Here is a 15,640-nt window from a genome sequence, read left to right as displayed (position 1 = left end):
GATATTTTATTTATTTATTTATTATTTTATTATTTAGTATTATATTTTTGTTATTTTTAATTTTTATTATTTTTTATTAGTTTTATTTTTTATTACTCTCTTCAAAATAATAAATACATAAACTATATATATATGTATATATATATATAGTTTAGTAGAAATGGTAATTAATAAAAACTGAAGAAAGTGCTCAATACTGTTGTAGAGCAAATATGCGTTTTATTTTTTATTACCGTATTTTTCTGTTAAGTTACATTTCTGGAAAAGTCTGAGGAAGCTACAGACGGCAAAAAAAAAACGGCCAGGTAGCTGAAACAATAATGTAACTTAACAAAAAGATACGGTAATAAAAAATAAAACGTATATAGATCGGATTTCTGGGCATTTTGATAGTATTGGGAGAAACAGTTTAATCATACGTGTCTTAAGTAGTTTGATGGCCTTCTTGTAACCATTCTATGAATGCAGGCTCAGATACAAGCTCCGCAGTAAGGAAACCTTGTGATTGGGACAAAAATAAATTGCCTCAGTCTAGAAGTATTTCTCTTTTAATGACAACCAAAATCAAAAGACACAGCGCTAGTATCTGAACACATAATACATTTTTATCCCAGAAAAAAAGTCACGGAAAAATTATTTTTGATGCATTTATGAAATTGATTGTTACTAGCATGTTGCATTGGAGTGCACTTGGGAATAATAGTAACTACAAATCTGACACATTCCTTACAAAAGTGTCACCACTTACTAAGGTATAAAGGCCACACGAGGATACGAGTTAACTGAGTGTCCGGCGAACGGTGGAATGTTGCGGCGATTCAACCAGAATTTGTTTACATTAGACTTGAACACGACGAGGAAATCAGTTGGGAACGTGTTTTGTCGACAAGAAGTACTAAGTAAGCGACTTTCCTTTATAGAACTTCGTTTAGTTTTTAGGAAGAGATTGAAACAAAGCATTATTTTAGCTAGACGAGGTTTTGTTGATAATGTTTTTTATAGAAACGGTCACAGACCACTAGAGTCTTTGATTTTAATACAATTTGGCAGCATTCGCCTAGCATGAGTTGGGTCCGCTCCCCACATAGAACAGACAGTGTGCCGATCCACAGCAGCAATGATAGTCATGAGTTACCGGTCCCGGGACCAGCGGCGAATACCTGTAGACCGGTGGTAGGTTCGATATCCACTTTCATGGTGTGGATACACGTTCTCGTCTAGCATCACAGGCGTCTTCGCCAATTCCCAATGAAAATAACGATAGAGTTTTAAAAAAAGACTCTCCAAAGCTTGCAAATTACTGCCATGTTAACAAATGCACTTTAAAATCAAAGAAAGAAGTTTTGTTTGAAATACAAATATATTTACACAAAGTTAATTATTTAATTCAAGTAATTTTGACTGAAATGCATTCATTTAGTTAATTTTGAATTCAACCCAAGACAGTTTCTGTGCAGAAAGTCTCGTAATTGGTATCCATTATTCATTGTACCCGTCTGCACTCTTGGACAATAAACGTCTGCATTGCAGTCATCAAGTAAACGCCATTCAATGCCAACCAGTTTTCTAAATCTATGACTCAACGCAGACTATAAATTCACCCGTATTTCTCTTCGTGGCACCCAGACAAGACTCAGACTTCAGCCACAGCGTTTCTTCTCCAGGCTCGTCAAGCAACACCGATCCTCTAGCAATGCCTAACTACACTTTGTACTATTTCAATGGCCGCGGCCGTGCCGAGATTCTTCGTATGATGATGGCCGCTGCCGGCGTCAAATACATGGACAAGAGGTTCGAATTCAACGAATGGGACAAATACAGGAAAGGTAAGCAATCTTGTTGTTTTTCTAAAATAATTCCATATGTAAAATTGCATTTATATTACACGATACATGTATATACATTTGGACATCGCTAGATCAATATCTATTTGTCACACGCACACACACATACATACACACACACACACACACACACATATATATATATATATATATATATATATATATATATATATATATATATATTGAAGTATAAATTAGGTTTTCAAGCCTTAATTTTCTGTAAACTTAAAGAGAATTCATATATATATGCATATTAATCCCAACCAAATAAGGTCCTGTATATAACTTTAAACTATATCCGATGTTGAGGACCCAGCTTGTGAGCTTTTGGGGAGTATGGAGCCACCCTTTAATTGCCATTGCCCCCAAGTCCACTCTGACCTGGAGTGGTAGTACCTGTTAGGGTCCTAACGATGGGTTAAATAGAAACCGATATGAAAAAATATATTCTGTTAAAAACGTTTTCTTCAAAATCACTGGATTCGGCATTAAATAAGCCGAAAAGCGTTGATATGCCGTAAAACAAAACAACCAACCAAATAAAAAGTTCAATACAATAAAAAATAGGAAATAAAGCTTGTCATATAATAACAAAATTAAAGAATGTAAACTATCATTTAGCAACCTTTTGATTTAATTCTTGTAAATTAGAATTAACAGTCTTTAATAGTGTTCTTATATATATATATATATATATATATATATATATATATATATATATATATATATAACTACTTAATTTACATAAATAAGCCTGAAGAGTCCTAGAGTGGATGAAACGCGGAATATTTTATAACTTACTATATATATATATATATATATATATATATATATATATATATATATATATAAGTGATTGATTTTGTGCTACGGAACAGATACTGCTAGAATTGTAAGTGTCAACTGAATTGAAAGAACAAATTGTAAGAGGGTCAATATCATAAAATTAGGAATATAGACTTTTGTCATTAATTCATTATATATATATATATATATATATATATGTGTGTATGTATGTATACAGTCTAGTTTCCAAATTCGAAGATGTTGTTCATCTTAGTGTTTATTTCTTTCAGCGCGTTACAATGTCCAAATCTTCACAGGGCCTGTTCCGTAGCGTAGAAACAATCATATAATTATTATGTTACTTTTAGAATACTCTCGCCCTGACTTATCAGAAGAATAATAACTCATTAACATTAAAAATAAAAATAAGATTGGCCATGTTTACAAAAATACGAAAATATTTAGATAGCTGTTGTATTGGTTTTATGATATTTACGCCATCATTTATTGTTTAATACAGACACACAGGCTCACAGACACACATACACACACACACAGACACGCACACAGACACACACACACACACACACACACACACATATATATATATATAAATATATATATATATATATATATATATATATAATTGGAGGGGGATTAGACATGGAGTCTAAAGAGCAGAGGGTTTTTTTAATGCATTAGTAAATGCATTAATACCTTTTAAAAGAAAACAAATGTAATTTATCCCCGTTAAGTAAAACAAAAATTATTTAAATATAAATATACAATATAAAACTATAATCATAATCATAGCTCAATAGGTATAAATATGTTAGAGCTATAATAATATTAAGTAAAACGATTAAAAATTAAATTCAAAAGGAAAGGAAACAAAATCAACCAGATTTTAATAAAATTAACATCGTTTCTGAAACGATTGTACAATCTTGTTGATTTTTTTATTTTCCTTTGGAAACTGACTTTTAACTCAAAATTATGAATCGTTTTACACAATATAAGTATTTATCTACCTATATATATATATATATATATATATATATATATATATATATCCCTGTATATATATATATATATATATATATATATATATATATCCCTGTATATATATATATATATATATATATTTATTTAAATGTGGTACAAAGTTTTATTACAGTTTTTAAAGGGATAAGTGGAGTCATTAGAATTTGGGGGAAGATCGATACAGGGATAAAAAATATATTCAAATATTCAAAAGACTATTCGACTAAAATATAAAAGAAAGGCGATTCCAATAAAATAAAATAGAACCTGTTATCTTATATCATTTCTATGAAAACATGTTTTAACATATAAGACTTGTTCATTATATTATAAATTGTTAATTATTATTTATTTCAGACATGCCCTGCATGCGCGTACCCGTCTTGGAGATGGACGGTGGCAACAAGATGCCTGAGACTATGGCCATTGCCAGATACCTGGCCCGTGAACACAGTAAGTCAAATGCTATAATTCACATATTGTTATCTATATGATTATAAAACTAAGATCAGCTGGCTTGCTTGGGCGTTTAATCCGCCCATCCGGTTTGTGACTTTCGGTTTTAAAAAAATTCGTCTGCTTACCTATTTCATGGCCGCTCTATCTTAAGCCCAATATTAAAAGCCACTACTGCTATTTAACGCATACACAAGGTCAACAATATTTTTTTGTTTAAATTATTTTAACGTGTTTTCCTTACGAAATAAATGTAATTTATCCCCGTTAAGTAAAACAAAAATTATTTAAATATAAATATACAATATAAAACTATAATCATATTTATAACCATTCATAACAACTTTATGTGAAGCTCCTGTGGATTCTGACGATTTATTTTTTCAGACTTAACTTACAAAATAGTTTCTCTTCAAAAGTAGTATTTAATTTCCTATTTGAAAATAATCCTATTTAATGGTGATTGTAAATCGAATTTAGTAAACTATAGTTATTAGTTTGACATCAAATGACATCAGATTTTTTTTTAAAAGTATGAATTTACTTTCTCCACCTGTAAAAGCTTAATCGATTGTATTATTTAAGTTTTTAATACGTTCCTTGCATGATATTTTTGTATTCTAAAATGATATGTTGCGATTCCTGTAATGTTTCAATGAAGATTTGTAACATCTGATTTTCGTTTAACATTATATTGTTGTGTTTACCACGAAAAATCGATTTATATTGCTATAGAATTTATTTTTTATTGAAATCATTTAATTGATTTATTATAAAGTTTTACAATTTTGATATAGCTTTACCTTAAGGTTTTGTGATTAACAGCTTCGTGCCAACAAGAAAACGGGTGCCCATATTTTTTTGTCCATTTTAGATATATGTTATTGTTGTTGTTATTATTATTATTATTATTATTATTATCATTATTATTATTATTATTATTATTATTATCATTATTATTATTATTATTATTATTATTATTATTATTATTATTATTAACACTATTGAGTACTTTAATTTACATTTGACGATGTTTATCCGTTAGATTTCTACCCCAAGAGCAGCATGGACATGATGAGGTGTGACTACATCGCTGATTGCTTCTATGAAATCATGCACGATTACATGAGGTACTACCACTGGAAGAACGGACGTTTCAGGGTGAGTTGGTTTGATTTAAAAATCTTTGAAGGCACGATCATTAACGATTCAGTTTGAAATAAAACTAATATAGTATGCCTAATGTCAGGTTACGCTGACCAATTGATAACGAACTGAAACAATTAATTTTGAAATAAAAAAAATGCAATATGACCAATAACGACAGAGACTGACGACGTAGGCTTTCCAAGTTTATTTGTAACGTCATCACTAGACGATTTCTGCGCGTTTATCAACATCAATATACATCTCACTAATTTACTGATGTCGGTGAGCGTTCTTTTGTTGATCTTCTTTAAAACCCTAGTTTTTCATGAAATTCATACCTTTTAGAGCTTTGAAGCAGTTCTGTTATAAAAGAAACAAATTAAAATTCATTTATTAAGATTAACTATTTTTAATATCCCTCTCGGAAAATCTATCAGTAATATTTATACAGACCGTTAGCTTTGATGAACGATATGTTCCACTTTTAATCTTAATAGAGTGCTGGAAGATTTAATCATTTAAACAAAACCACCATTCACCTGTACATAGAGTTTTATTGACACATGTTGCCTGTTTTACCAACCTTTAATCACACATTGGCAAAAATTTACATTTAGACACATAGTTACCAAGCACCAGCTTAATTTTGTAATTTTCCTAAAGCAATTCTTCCTTTTCTTTTTGCAGTTCGGTAACAACGGAATGATGTCCTCCGACATGGGAGGTAACTCTGGAATGATGTCCCCCAACATGGGAGGTAACTCTGGAATGATGTCCCCAACCATGGGAGGAAATAGCGGTGATATGATGAACTCTAACTACGATGTACGTACTCTGTTTAGCGTGTCTTTTAATTAAAATATATGTGGTTGACTATATTTAGTACAAGCGGTGTAACTAACATGTATGTATCCGATGAAATATTCGGACTAGCTGATGCTGATAAGAGGATTTTACACTGAGACATTTATTTGCTTCAACTCAGTCTATGGCGTCAGTAATCGCAACTGAAACTTGTGAGCAAATTAAATAGTAAAAATGGAAAAAAATATTGAAAATGTTTTTGTTTTATTATTTCAGAACCCGAACTAATGTATATCGATAGGTAAAAAGGCAAACACGGTTCTTACGCACTTTTGGATTTTGTATATTTCAGAAAAGAATGTTTATACACACACACACACACACACGCCTACATATATTCTGTAAAAGTCTGAGGGAGCTACAGACGACCAAAAAACGGCCGGGTAACTGAAACAATAATGTAACTTAACAGAAAGATACGGTAATAAAAAATAAAACGCATATTTGCTCTACAACAGTATTGAGCACTTTCTTCAGTTTTTATTAATTATCATTTCTACTATATATATATATATATATATATATATATTATTGAAGAGCACAGAATTCTTTTGTTTTATTATCTTCCTCTTCATCTTCCCTCATCTCCGACTAGTTTTCTTTATGTTTTTTTTTCAAAATTGTATAAGTTGCATTCACAACGAGCGCTTTTGACAAAGATACCATTATCATCATCAGGCATGTTGTGTTGTAGAAATTATTTTTTTTGTCCTTTTCCTAATTGTATATATACATATTTTTATCAATGTCATCTGCTGGCTTATTATGAATTAGGTGGGCTTACTTATTTTTAATAATATATTCATGTATTATATATATATATATATATATATATATATATATATATATACATATTTAAAGTTTAACATCTTCTATCCTAAGCATTTTAACATATTTCGACTGTATTCGTAATTGATATTATTATTTCAATATATATATATATATATATATATATATATATATATATATATATATATATATATATATATATATATATATACATATAATAAATTAATATATATATATTTCAGTTTCTGGAGACAGAAAAACCCAAATGAAATGAAATAAATAAAAGAAAAGAAATTGCTTATGCATCATATTTATAAATCGGCACGAGTGAAAAAGGTATCCGATTGAATTGCATATAATAAAATTTCTAGATTTGATATTTAACCATTTCTCATCATATAATCTAAATCACTAAATTATGATATATATATATATATATATAGTAAGTTATAAAAATATATGTGGTAATTAAGCTACACAGAATATTTCGTGAGAATTCGTCAGGCTTATGCGGAATATTCTTTGAGAATAGTTTAAGAAATGATTGGTTTTAGGCTTATGCGGCATATTCTGTGTAGTTTACTTGCTATATTTATTTTCATAACTTACTATCTAGCTCTACGTATGTAATGAGTACTCTTAAAGTAAATACTAAAAATTTACGCATAAATAATATCTTCGTATATAAATTGATGTGATTGAATGAAGTAATCATATATATATATATATATATATATAATATGTATTTATATATAGATGTATAAAAGAAATTGTTTTATTGAAACAAACATTATTTTCAATAGAACAAAATATCAATAAATCAACCAAGTAATTAATTAGCTAGTCAACTTATTAATCAATTTAATTGTGATCCATTAATTATAGAACTCATTTTTTTAATAGATTTTAATGTTCTGCGAAAAAATTCCTTAAAATTTGAAATCAAATATTAATGAAATATTAATTAAGATTTTATTTTATTTATTTATGTTGAAATTGAAGCACTTATTGACTTATAATTGTTTCAGAATTATCTGCACTGGAGGTACATGAACACCTTTAACCGCATCATGCCGTTCATGGAGAGGACTCTGAGCATGCGCGATAGTGGTAACAAATTCTTCATGGGTGACCAGGTAGGTTTATTCATTATTTTATTCATTAATCCCAACCCTTACTTATATATAGCTAGTTATGTATATGTTTATGTAGTCTGTGTTTAAGATTTACTCCTTAACTAATTAACCGATCGTTATCAATTTTAGACCACACTTGCTAGCCGTAAAACGTTATTTGAGCTATAATTAGTTTAATTTATTTTTTGAAAATAGTGAGAAACATTTATAGAAATAAAGAGAACTCCAACAATAATTATGAAAAGTGAATGGTATGTATAAGACACCTATTAATAAATATTACTTTGAATTTTAATTTCTTTAGGGTATTTTAAAGTGTTGTATTTGAGCGAGTTCCATAGAAGTAATGACTGATATACTATCTATATATATTCTTGCTTTATTTCTCTTTGTAGATGATGCTGTGCGATATGATGTGCCACGCCTGCCTGGAGAATCCTTACATGGAGAACCAGTCCATGTTTAGCAACTATCCTAAACTGATGGCCCTGAGGACTCGCGTTGCTGGACACCCCAAAATCTCTTCTTACTTGAAGAGCCGTTGCAACACCAACTGGTAGACCAAGTTTGGGAATTCCAAAAGCAAGAAATTCTACTGAAAATTCCGAAATGCTAAAATGGCTTATGTGATTGACATTTTATTGTCGAAATTATTTTTTAAACCAATAAAAATATTTCTCAAATATATTCGTTTTTTTTTTAATATATATATATTTTACAAGGTTTTTACTGCTTAGATTATTCAGAATATTATTCGTAGCTTGACTGTTTTGTTGTTTTGTTTTTTTTCACGGCCGATGTAACACACGACGTTCATAGGAAACATGAGTTGGAATAAATACATTGAGATCATTGGCAAGGCTGCTGCAAAGAAGGCGAACTCTCTCTATCGTGCTAGAAAGTTAATTACGCCTGAAAGTATCCTGTACCTCTACAAAGCCACCATTTGCCTGTGTATGGAGCACTGCTGTCACATTTGGGATGGTGCATCTGCTACTAGTTTCTCGACCCTGGACAGGGATGAAAAGAAAGTCGCCAACCTGATAGGTTCCGAACTGTCCTCTAAGCTTCAGGCTCTGTCCCATCAACGAAATGTTGCATCTCTCTGCCTGTTCTACAAGTAGTTTAATGGTGAATGCTCTGACGAACTACAAGCCCTTGTTCCCCTTGACGAAAATACTCCCCACAAACCCGACAAGCAGCGAAGTCCACCCCCTACACAGCTTATATCCCTAGATATAAGAAATCCTTCAACTCTAATAGCTTCTTCCACAGAACTGCAGGTCTTTGGAATTCTCTTCCAGTTTCGTGCTTCCCCAACTGTACTGAAACGCAGAAGTTCAAGTGTAATGTGAACAGACATCTTACTTTTAAACTCCCTACATAATACCCCTGCAAATTAGGTCCCTGATAGTAGCCCCCTACGTCAAAGTGGTAATGTGCCTTGTTTGGGGTGAAAATGTAATAAAACAAAAATGTTCACCCTTTCGAAATATAGAACTTTTAATATACAAATACATATAATGTACTGCCAGACCTACTGCAAGGAGGGTTAGATATTTCTAGCGGGCCACAAAAAATATTTTTACACCTGCTAGTATTGTATATTTCTACATAGATACTATTTTCCCATCCATGGAGTATTTTTGTCACATCTGGGGATTTCGAAAAAAACACTAGTCTCCCTCTTTTAGATTTGGGTTCAAAAGAGAACCTCTAATTTAATATGACTTCTGTGTAACACGCTCCAGCTACTGCCCGATTGCTACAATATGTTTTTATTGTTTTACAAGTACTTTAGTGGAATGTGAACTAATGAACTTGCGGTACTTGTGCCCTCTCGGCGTTAATAAACGATAATTAGCAAAAGTCCACCCCCTCACATTATATTTTCACAGATGCCGGAAAACGTTCTGTTCTAATTGTTTTTTGTTTTTTTTATTCCTGAGCTGCTTTCATTTGGAAGTTCCTTCCTGACCCATGCTTCCAAACTGTACTATCAAGCAGAAATTTAAATGTAATGTGAATAATTATATTGGTGTACAAATACCCACTAATGATACTTAATAAGTCTGACACCTAATTCAAAGTAGCCCCTTATGTCTGAGTAATAATGTAACCTGTTTGGGACTATAAGAAGTAAAACAAAACAGAAGCGGGATTTCGAACTGAATCGATTTTTGATCCATGGGGGTAGATTTTTCTTCTTCGCTCAGCAAAGTAGAAGTGCAAACAGTTAGTAAACGTATTTGAATCCATCACTGTGAGCAAGAATGAAGCGATTGGTTCGTCAGCCAACACTTCTTATCACTTTGGTTAATCTCAGATATGATTCGGAATTTTGTTAGGGAGTTAATGCTTCTTGTGACTTCCATCGTGTAGAAGGAATGTTCGTTAACCATTATAGCAGTAGAAGTGTACTTTTCAATTAATATTAACAATTATTTTCATACATGAGATCACTAATGTTTCGTGCGTCTGCATTCATAAGTATAGGAAGTGATGATTACTGTTAGCAAGAGAATTAAAACCGAGTCACGCGGTCACTCTTGACTTCGTAAGCTATGTATGTTTACCTCAAAGCCACTGGCAATTATCACAAGAATTGAAGAAAAACGTGAATGCAAATAAGAAATTATTCTCGTTGTCGTTGGTTCTTTGTATAGGCGTTTGTCAGAAATCCTGACTTTAAGATTCTTTCTATTTAGAGTAAAACCTAAATATATACAAAATGATTAGCTGTTTCTTTCAAGCCGCCAATGTCGTCCTTCGGGTTGCAGACGCCCCTCTCTATTAATAAAATACAGCTTTTAATAATAAAATAAGTAAAATACAAAACCGTAGACAATGATGAATCATCTTTCTATCCAATAACTACGTAACTGTGGATATCTTTTCCGCTGGCCTGCTTTCCAGCTAACTATAACAGGTTATTTTGCATTCAATTGTATATAAGTTCTTATTGAAGCGCCTCTTTGAATAATCAAAATTCTACCCAACTAACAGCAAATTGTTGTTGTTTCAGTAACTATATTACACTCGTTAACTCTTATCCTTGAGTGGCTACAAGGCCTTTATAAATGGTGACTTTCTTGTTACACAAAATGAATAAAAACAAAAATACGTACTGGTAGACAGGCACTCATTATAAAGTCATCCTCCACATATTAAGACATGTTAATAGTGGCGCTCCAACCATGACAGAGACCAACAAGAATAAGCTATCAGGCTTTGATGAGGAAGTTCTGGCCATAGTCACCAGGAAAATGGTTTCACAAGCTTGCCAGTTCTCTGAAAATAAAGTTACTGGTGTAGGAAACTGTGTTACAATGAGATGTAAAAACTACGAAATAATAACACCACTAGACCAAACAAATCAACTCTGGAACAAAAGTAGCATAGAATAAATTAGATAATGGACTTACCCGATTTTCTGTTTATATATATATATATATATATATATATATATATATATATATATATATATATATATATATATATATATATATATAGAGAGAGAGAGAGAGAAGAGAGAGAGAGAGGGTGGGCCAAAATAAGGGTCCTATCTTAAAATTTGAATAACTTTAAAAATAGGACCCTTATTTTGGCCCACTCTGTATATATATATATATATATATATATATATATATATATATATATATATATATATATATATATATATATAACCAGCGTCAATCGTTTTATTGCAGATTGGTAAAATATCATATTTCACTAAATATATGTCACAACAAAATGAAAATTATATCATTAAAGGAGAGCTTTAAGGTTAGTTATTTCGCAAACTGTTATTCAAATTGATGCGATGTTCTCAAAGTTATGACTTTTTATTCTTTATCGTGGAATTTTCACTGTCCATCGCTTTATTGCAGGTCTCTTAAAATGTTGTTTTAGAGCAAAACTACAATGTCTTATCATGCGAACTTTATTTTATTTTTCTGTACAAGGATAATGAGAAAAAGCAAATCCTAGGTGCTAGGCCTCAAATAACTGATTATATATCGACATACACACCGTTTTTTAATTAATTAATACAACCTTTTGTTCCCCGGGGAAGTCACTTGTTTGATCTCCAAAACGGAGTTACGGCTTTGGCAATATCAACTGTGTTCTCCACAAGGGCATTGCTCTCCTCCCTCAAAAACTCCTCTTTTTAATATTGACCAGAAATAATCAATGGGGTTAAGGTCTGGAGAACACGGCGGTCAGGTCATGAGAGTTTCTCCAAGGAATCCCATAGATTTGAGGAAGGCTGTAGTCGCTTTAGTAGAATGGGATGGTGCATTAACATGCATAAACATCATCTGAAAGCAAAAAAGAGGTCATCTAGCTATGATGACAAATATTTATGCAAAAAGGCCGCGTATGCATTGCTGGTAAGATTTACACCTTCTGGAACTCGGAATGGTCCAACCAACTCATCCCTAATGATTTCCGCCCCAAACATCATGACCTCCTCGTTGGCGATGAACTCTGTAAGGTGTTGGAGTTCCGTTCGAGTTCCAAATTTCGACCATCCATCCAGACCGTCAAGAGTAGCACGGGTCTCATCTGTAAATAAGACACGATGGAAATACATTTTCATGTAATTCTGTGCCCAAGCCCTTCGTTTTTACCTATGTTGTTTGCTCAATGGAGGCCTCGGAATAGTTTTGATGTTCCTTGCCATCTCATTCAACCCATTACATCGAACCTGTCTGGATCTTGGAGCGATTCCAGCCTTTGCAAAAATGGAAGCACTGGTGCTGTTTGGATTTCGGTTGACTTCCCTACGAATTTTTCCGAATATCACGATGTGAAAGGTTTCTCATGGTGCCCGTATCCTTTCTGGATTTGGTGTTGGGGTTGTTCGCGAATGGGGCCAAAGTTCTTAAATCCCTTTCCAGCTCCATAGTTAAATCATTGATGAGCAATCCTTCTGCGAGTCCAGCAACAATCCTTTCCTTTTTTGGTATTTTAAAAGACCTGCAATAAAGCAATTGACAGTATAAATCATTTGATAATAAATAAAATGTCATAACTTCGGAAATATCGTATGGCTTTGAATAAAATTTTGGGAAATACCTAATATTGAAACAGTTATTTGATGATACAATTTTCATTTTTGTGTGATGTACATTTAGTGAAAAATTAATAGTTTATTATTCTGCAATAAAGCGATTGACGCAGTTTATATACATACACACACACACACACACACACACACACACACACACACATATATATATATATATATATATATATATATATATATATATGTATTCATTCATAAGCAACAAAAATGGGCCAAACAACTTTTATACATTTTATTGCTCTGAAAACTATATTGAACAAAGAACAATTGAGCAAGTAAACTTAGACGAGACTAATAACACATAACAATACATTTACTTTAATAAATGCTTAGGATGGAATCGCATTTCCTTTTCATTTCTTTAAAAGATCAATCCTTTTAGACATGCTCTCAACGAAAGTGGAACACTGTGAAGACGATATGCTATTCCATTCGTTTTGTACAGCTTCCCACAATTTTTCATTGTTCAAAAAAGTTGTTCCGGCCAATGCATGAGATATTATGAACCAAATATTCTCGATTGGGTTTAAATCGGGGCTTTGACCTGGCCCAAATATCACATCACTGAGTTATCAGAAGATCATGTTTCTGTGACTTTAGCAGTGTGTGCAGGGGCATTAAATGTTCTGAGATATGCTCAGCTTCTAAATACTTAGTAACAGTTCAGTTTCTAATATTCAAATGTATTCCTTTGCATTGATTAACTTTTCACATCTAATAAGTTACCCAACTCCCGCTGCAGTAAAATTCCCCATATCATCATCCCTCCTTTTCCTTGTTAACTGTCGTTTTTATGCAACTTGGTGAACATCTTTCTCCAGTTCTTGGATTGAACCCTTCGGGAGCATCGGGAGCATCACTAAAAAGTCTAAAATCTTGATTCATCTAACCAGAAAACATCTGAACCTGTCTGTATCTTTCTTGCCATAACATGAGAAAAATCTCTTTCTATCATTGATGTTCTTCCTAGATAAAAATGCCTTCTTTGCACACCTTCTAGAGGAAGATCGCATTTCTTTCATTCGTCTAGATATTGGATATCTAGAAAGAGAATTTCCGGCCCCTGTTTTGAATTCTTTGCTATGGTTAACATAAGTTTTCTTTCGATCCTTCAAAACAGTTAATTTAAGCCTGCGGCCATCCTTCAAAGTGGATGCTCTAGGGTGAACAGATCCAAATTTCCCTTTTACCAAGAGTTATACTTCAAAACTTTGACAAATTCGCTTCATTGCAGAAAAATATGTTTTCACATTTTCTTTTCTTACAATATTAAAAATCTGCTTGTAAGTCATTTTCGACTGCAATTCGGTTTTTTATATCCTCGTCACGATGCGGTCTTACCATTATTAGAATTAATTTTTTTCACTTATTATATGCTTTAATAATAATGATCTGCAAAATAGAAATTTTCAGTTGAAATTAACAAAAATTCATGGAAAAATATTGAAAAATCGATTTCTTCCTTCTTTTACTCTTTCCTCATTTTTTTTGCTCATGAGTATATATATATATATATATATATATATATATATATATATATATATATATATAGCTCTACCTACGTATGGAGCACTTTTGAAGTAAATACTTAAAGTTTACGCATAAATCTATACTTTCGTATATTAATTTTATGTGAGTAAATTAAGTAGTTAGAGAGAGAGAGAGAGAAAGAGAGAGAGAGAGAGAGTCGATTGACAGACAGTGAAAAGGAACATGTTGCAGGTCTTGCAGAAGATTTCTCTCGTAGATCTTGCCAAGGAGCTTGGAAGAGATCGAAGAACATTATCTTCATTCGGTGAAAATCCAATGAAAGGCAACAACACAAGAAAGTCAGTTTCTGCCAGTAATGTTAGAAAGATTCACCGTGAACGTATCAAGCAGCCGGGCAGCAACAGTGCTGCTATATTTTACAAGGTTGGAATACCTTTCTTGTCCAGAATGACACGCTGCAATGTCTTAAACGAAATTGCAAGAAGAATTAAGCCCATGGCATGACCTATTTTAAACCAAACTCATAAGAAAAAAAAAAAAAAACGTTTTGCTTGAGTTCAGAAATACATAAAAACCAGCTTTGGTGTATCGCTTTATTGCAGGTCAATATTACTTTAAATCTGACATTGCTATGAAACGCAGAGAAGTGAGAATTAGTACACTGGACAAGCATAACAAGGTGCCTAATTGTCTTGATTTTTGTGGAATTTGAACAAGTATTTTGAAGGTTATGCTAATTTTTCTATTTTCTGGTAATTTTAATTATGCGTCACTTTATTGCACACACACAAACACACCCATATATATATACATATATATATATATATAATATATATATAAATGAGTATAATATATATAAATGAGTTAAGAGATTATAATGAAAAAATGTATATTAAAAAAAGTGAGGTCACCACGAATTTTCTGTTTTTTTAAACTTATGTTCTTATTTAATATTTTCATTTTTAATTTCTTAATTATTTATATCATTG

The 15,640-nt window shown here is 31.8% G+C and overlaps 1 protein-coding gene across 1 annotated transcript; it reads left to right on the top strand.

Moving 5' to 3' along the window:
- The first annotated feature begins 1,638 nt into the window (after positions 1-1,638).
- On the top strand, positions 1,639-8,628 carry LOC145265749 (S-crystallin SL20-1-like). The gene is made up of 7 exons (XM_080121802.1): positions 1,639-1,826; positions 4,032-4,127; positions 5,176-5,291; positions 5,967-6,003; positions 6,070-6,104; positions 7,961-8,068; positions 8,464-8,628. The coding sequence occupies exons 1-7, from the start codon at positions 1,694-1,696 to the stop codon at positions 8,626-8,628; spliced, it is 690 nt and encodes a 229-aa protein (XP_079977928.1). The 5' UTR covers positions 1,639-1,693.
- The last annotated feature ends 7,012 nt before the right edge of the window (positions 8,629-15,640 follow it).

The sequence above is a fragment of the Euprymna scolopes genome, chromosome 40 (genome assembly GCF_053919585.1).
Source record: "Euprymna scolopes isolate OS-2025 chromosome 40, ASM5391958v1, whole genome shotgun sequence".
Taxonomy (NCBI): domain Eukaryota; kingdom Metazoa; phylum Mollusca; class Cephalopoda; order Sepiida; family Sepiolidae; genus Euprymna; species Euprymna scolopes.
The sequence above is the reverse complement of the archived record's forward strand: the minus strand, read 5'-3'. Positions and strand labels throughout refer to the sequence as shown.

Excerpts from the sequence above, each read along its gene's own strand:
- LOC145265749 (XM_080121802.1), top strand. The coding sequence starts at position 1,694 with ATGCCTAACTACACTTTGTACTATTTCAATGGCCGCGGCCGTGCCGAG. Across the intron at positions 4,128-5,175 it reads ATACCTGGCCCGTGAACACA|ATTTCTACCCCAAGAGCAGC; the intron begins GTAAGTCAAATG and ends TTTATCCGTTAG. Across the intron at positions 6,105-7,960 it reads TGATGAACTCTAACTACGAT|AATTATCTGCACTGGAGGTA; the intron begins GTACGTACTCTG and ends TAATTGTTTCAG.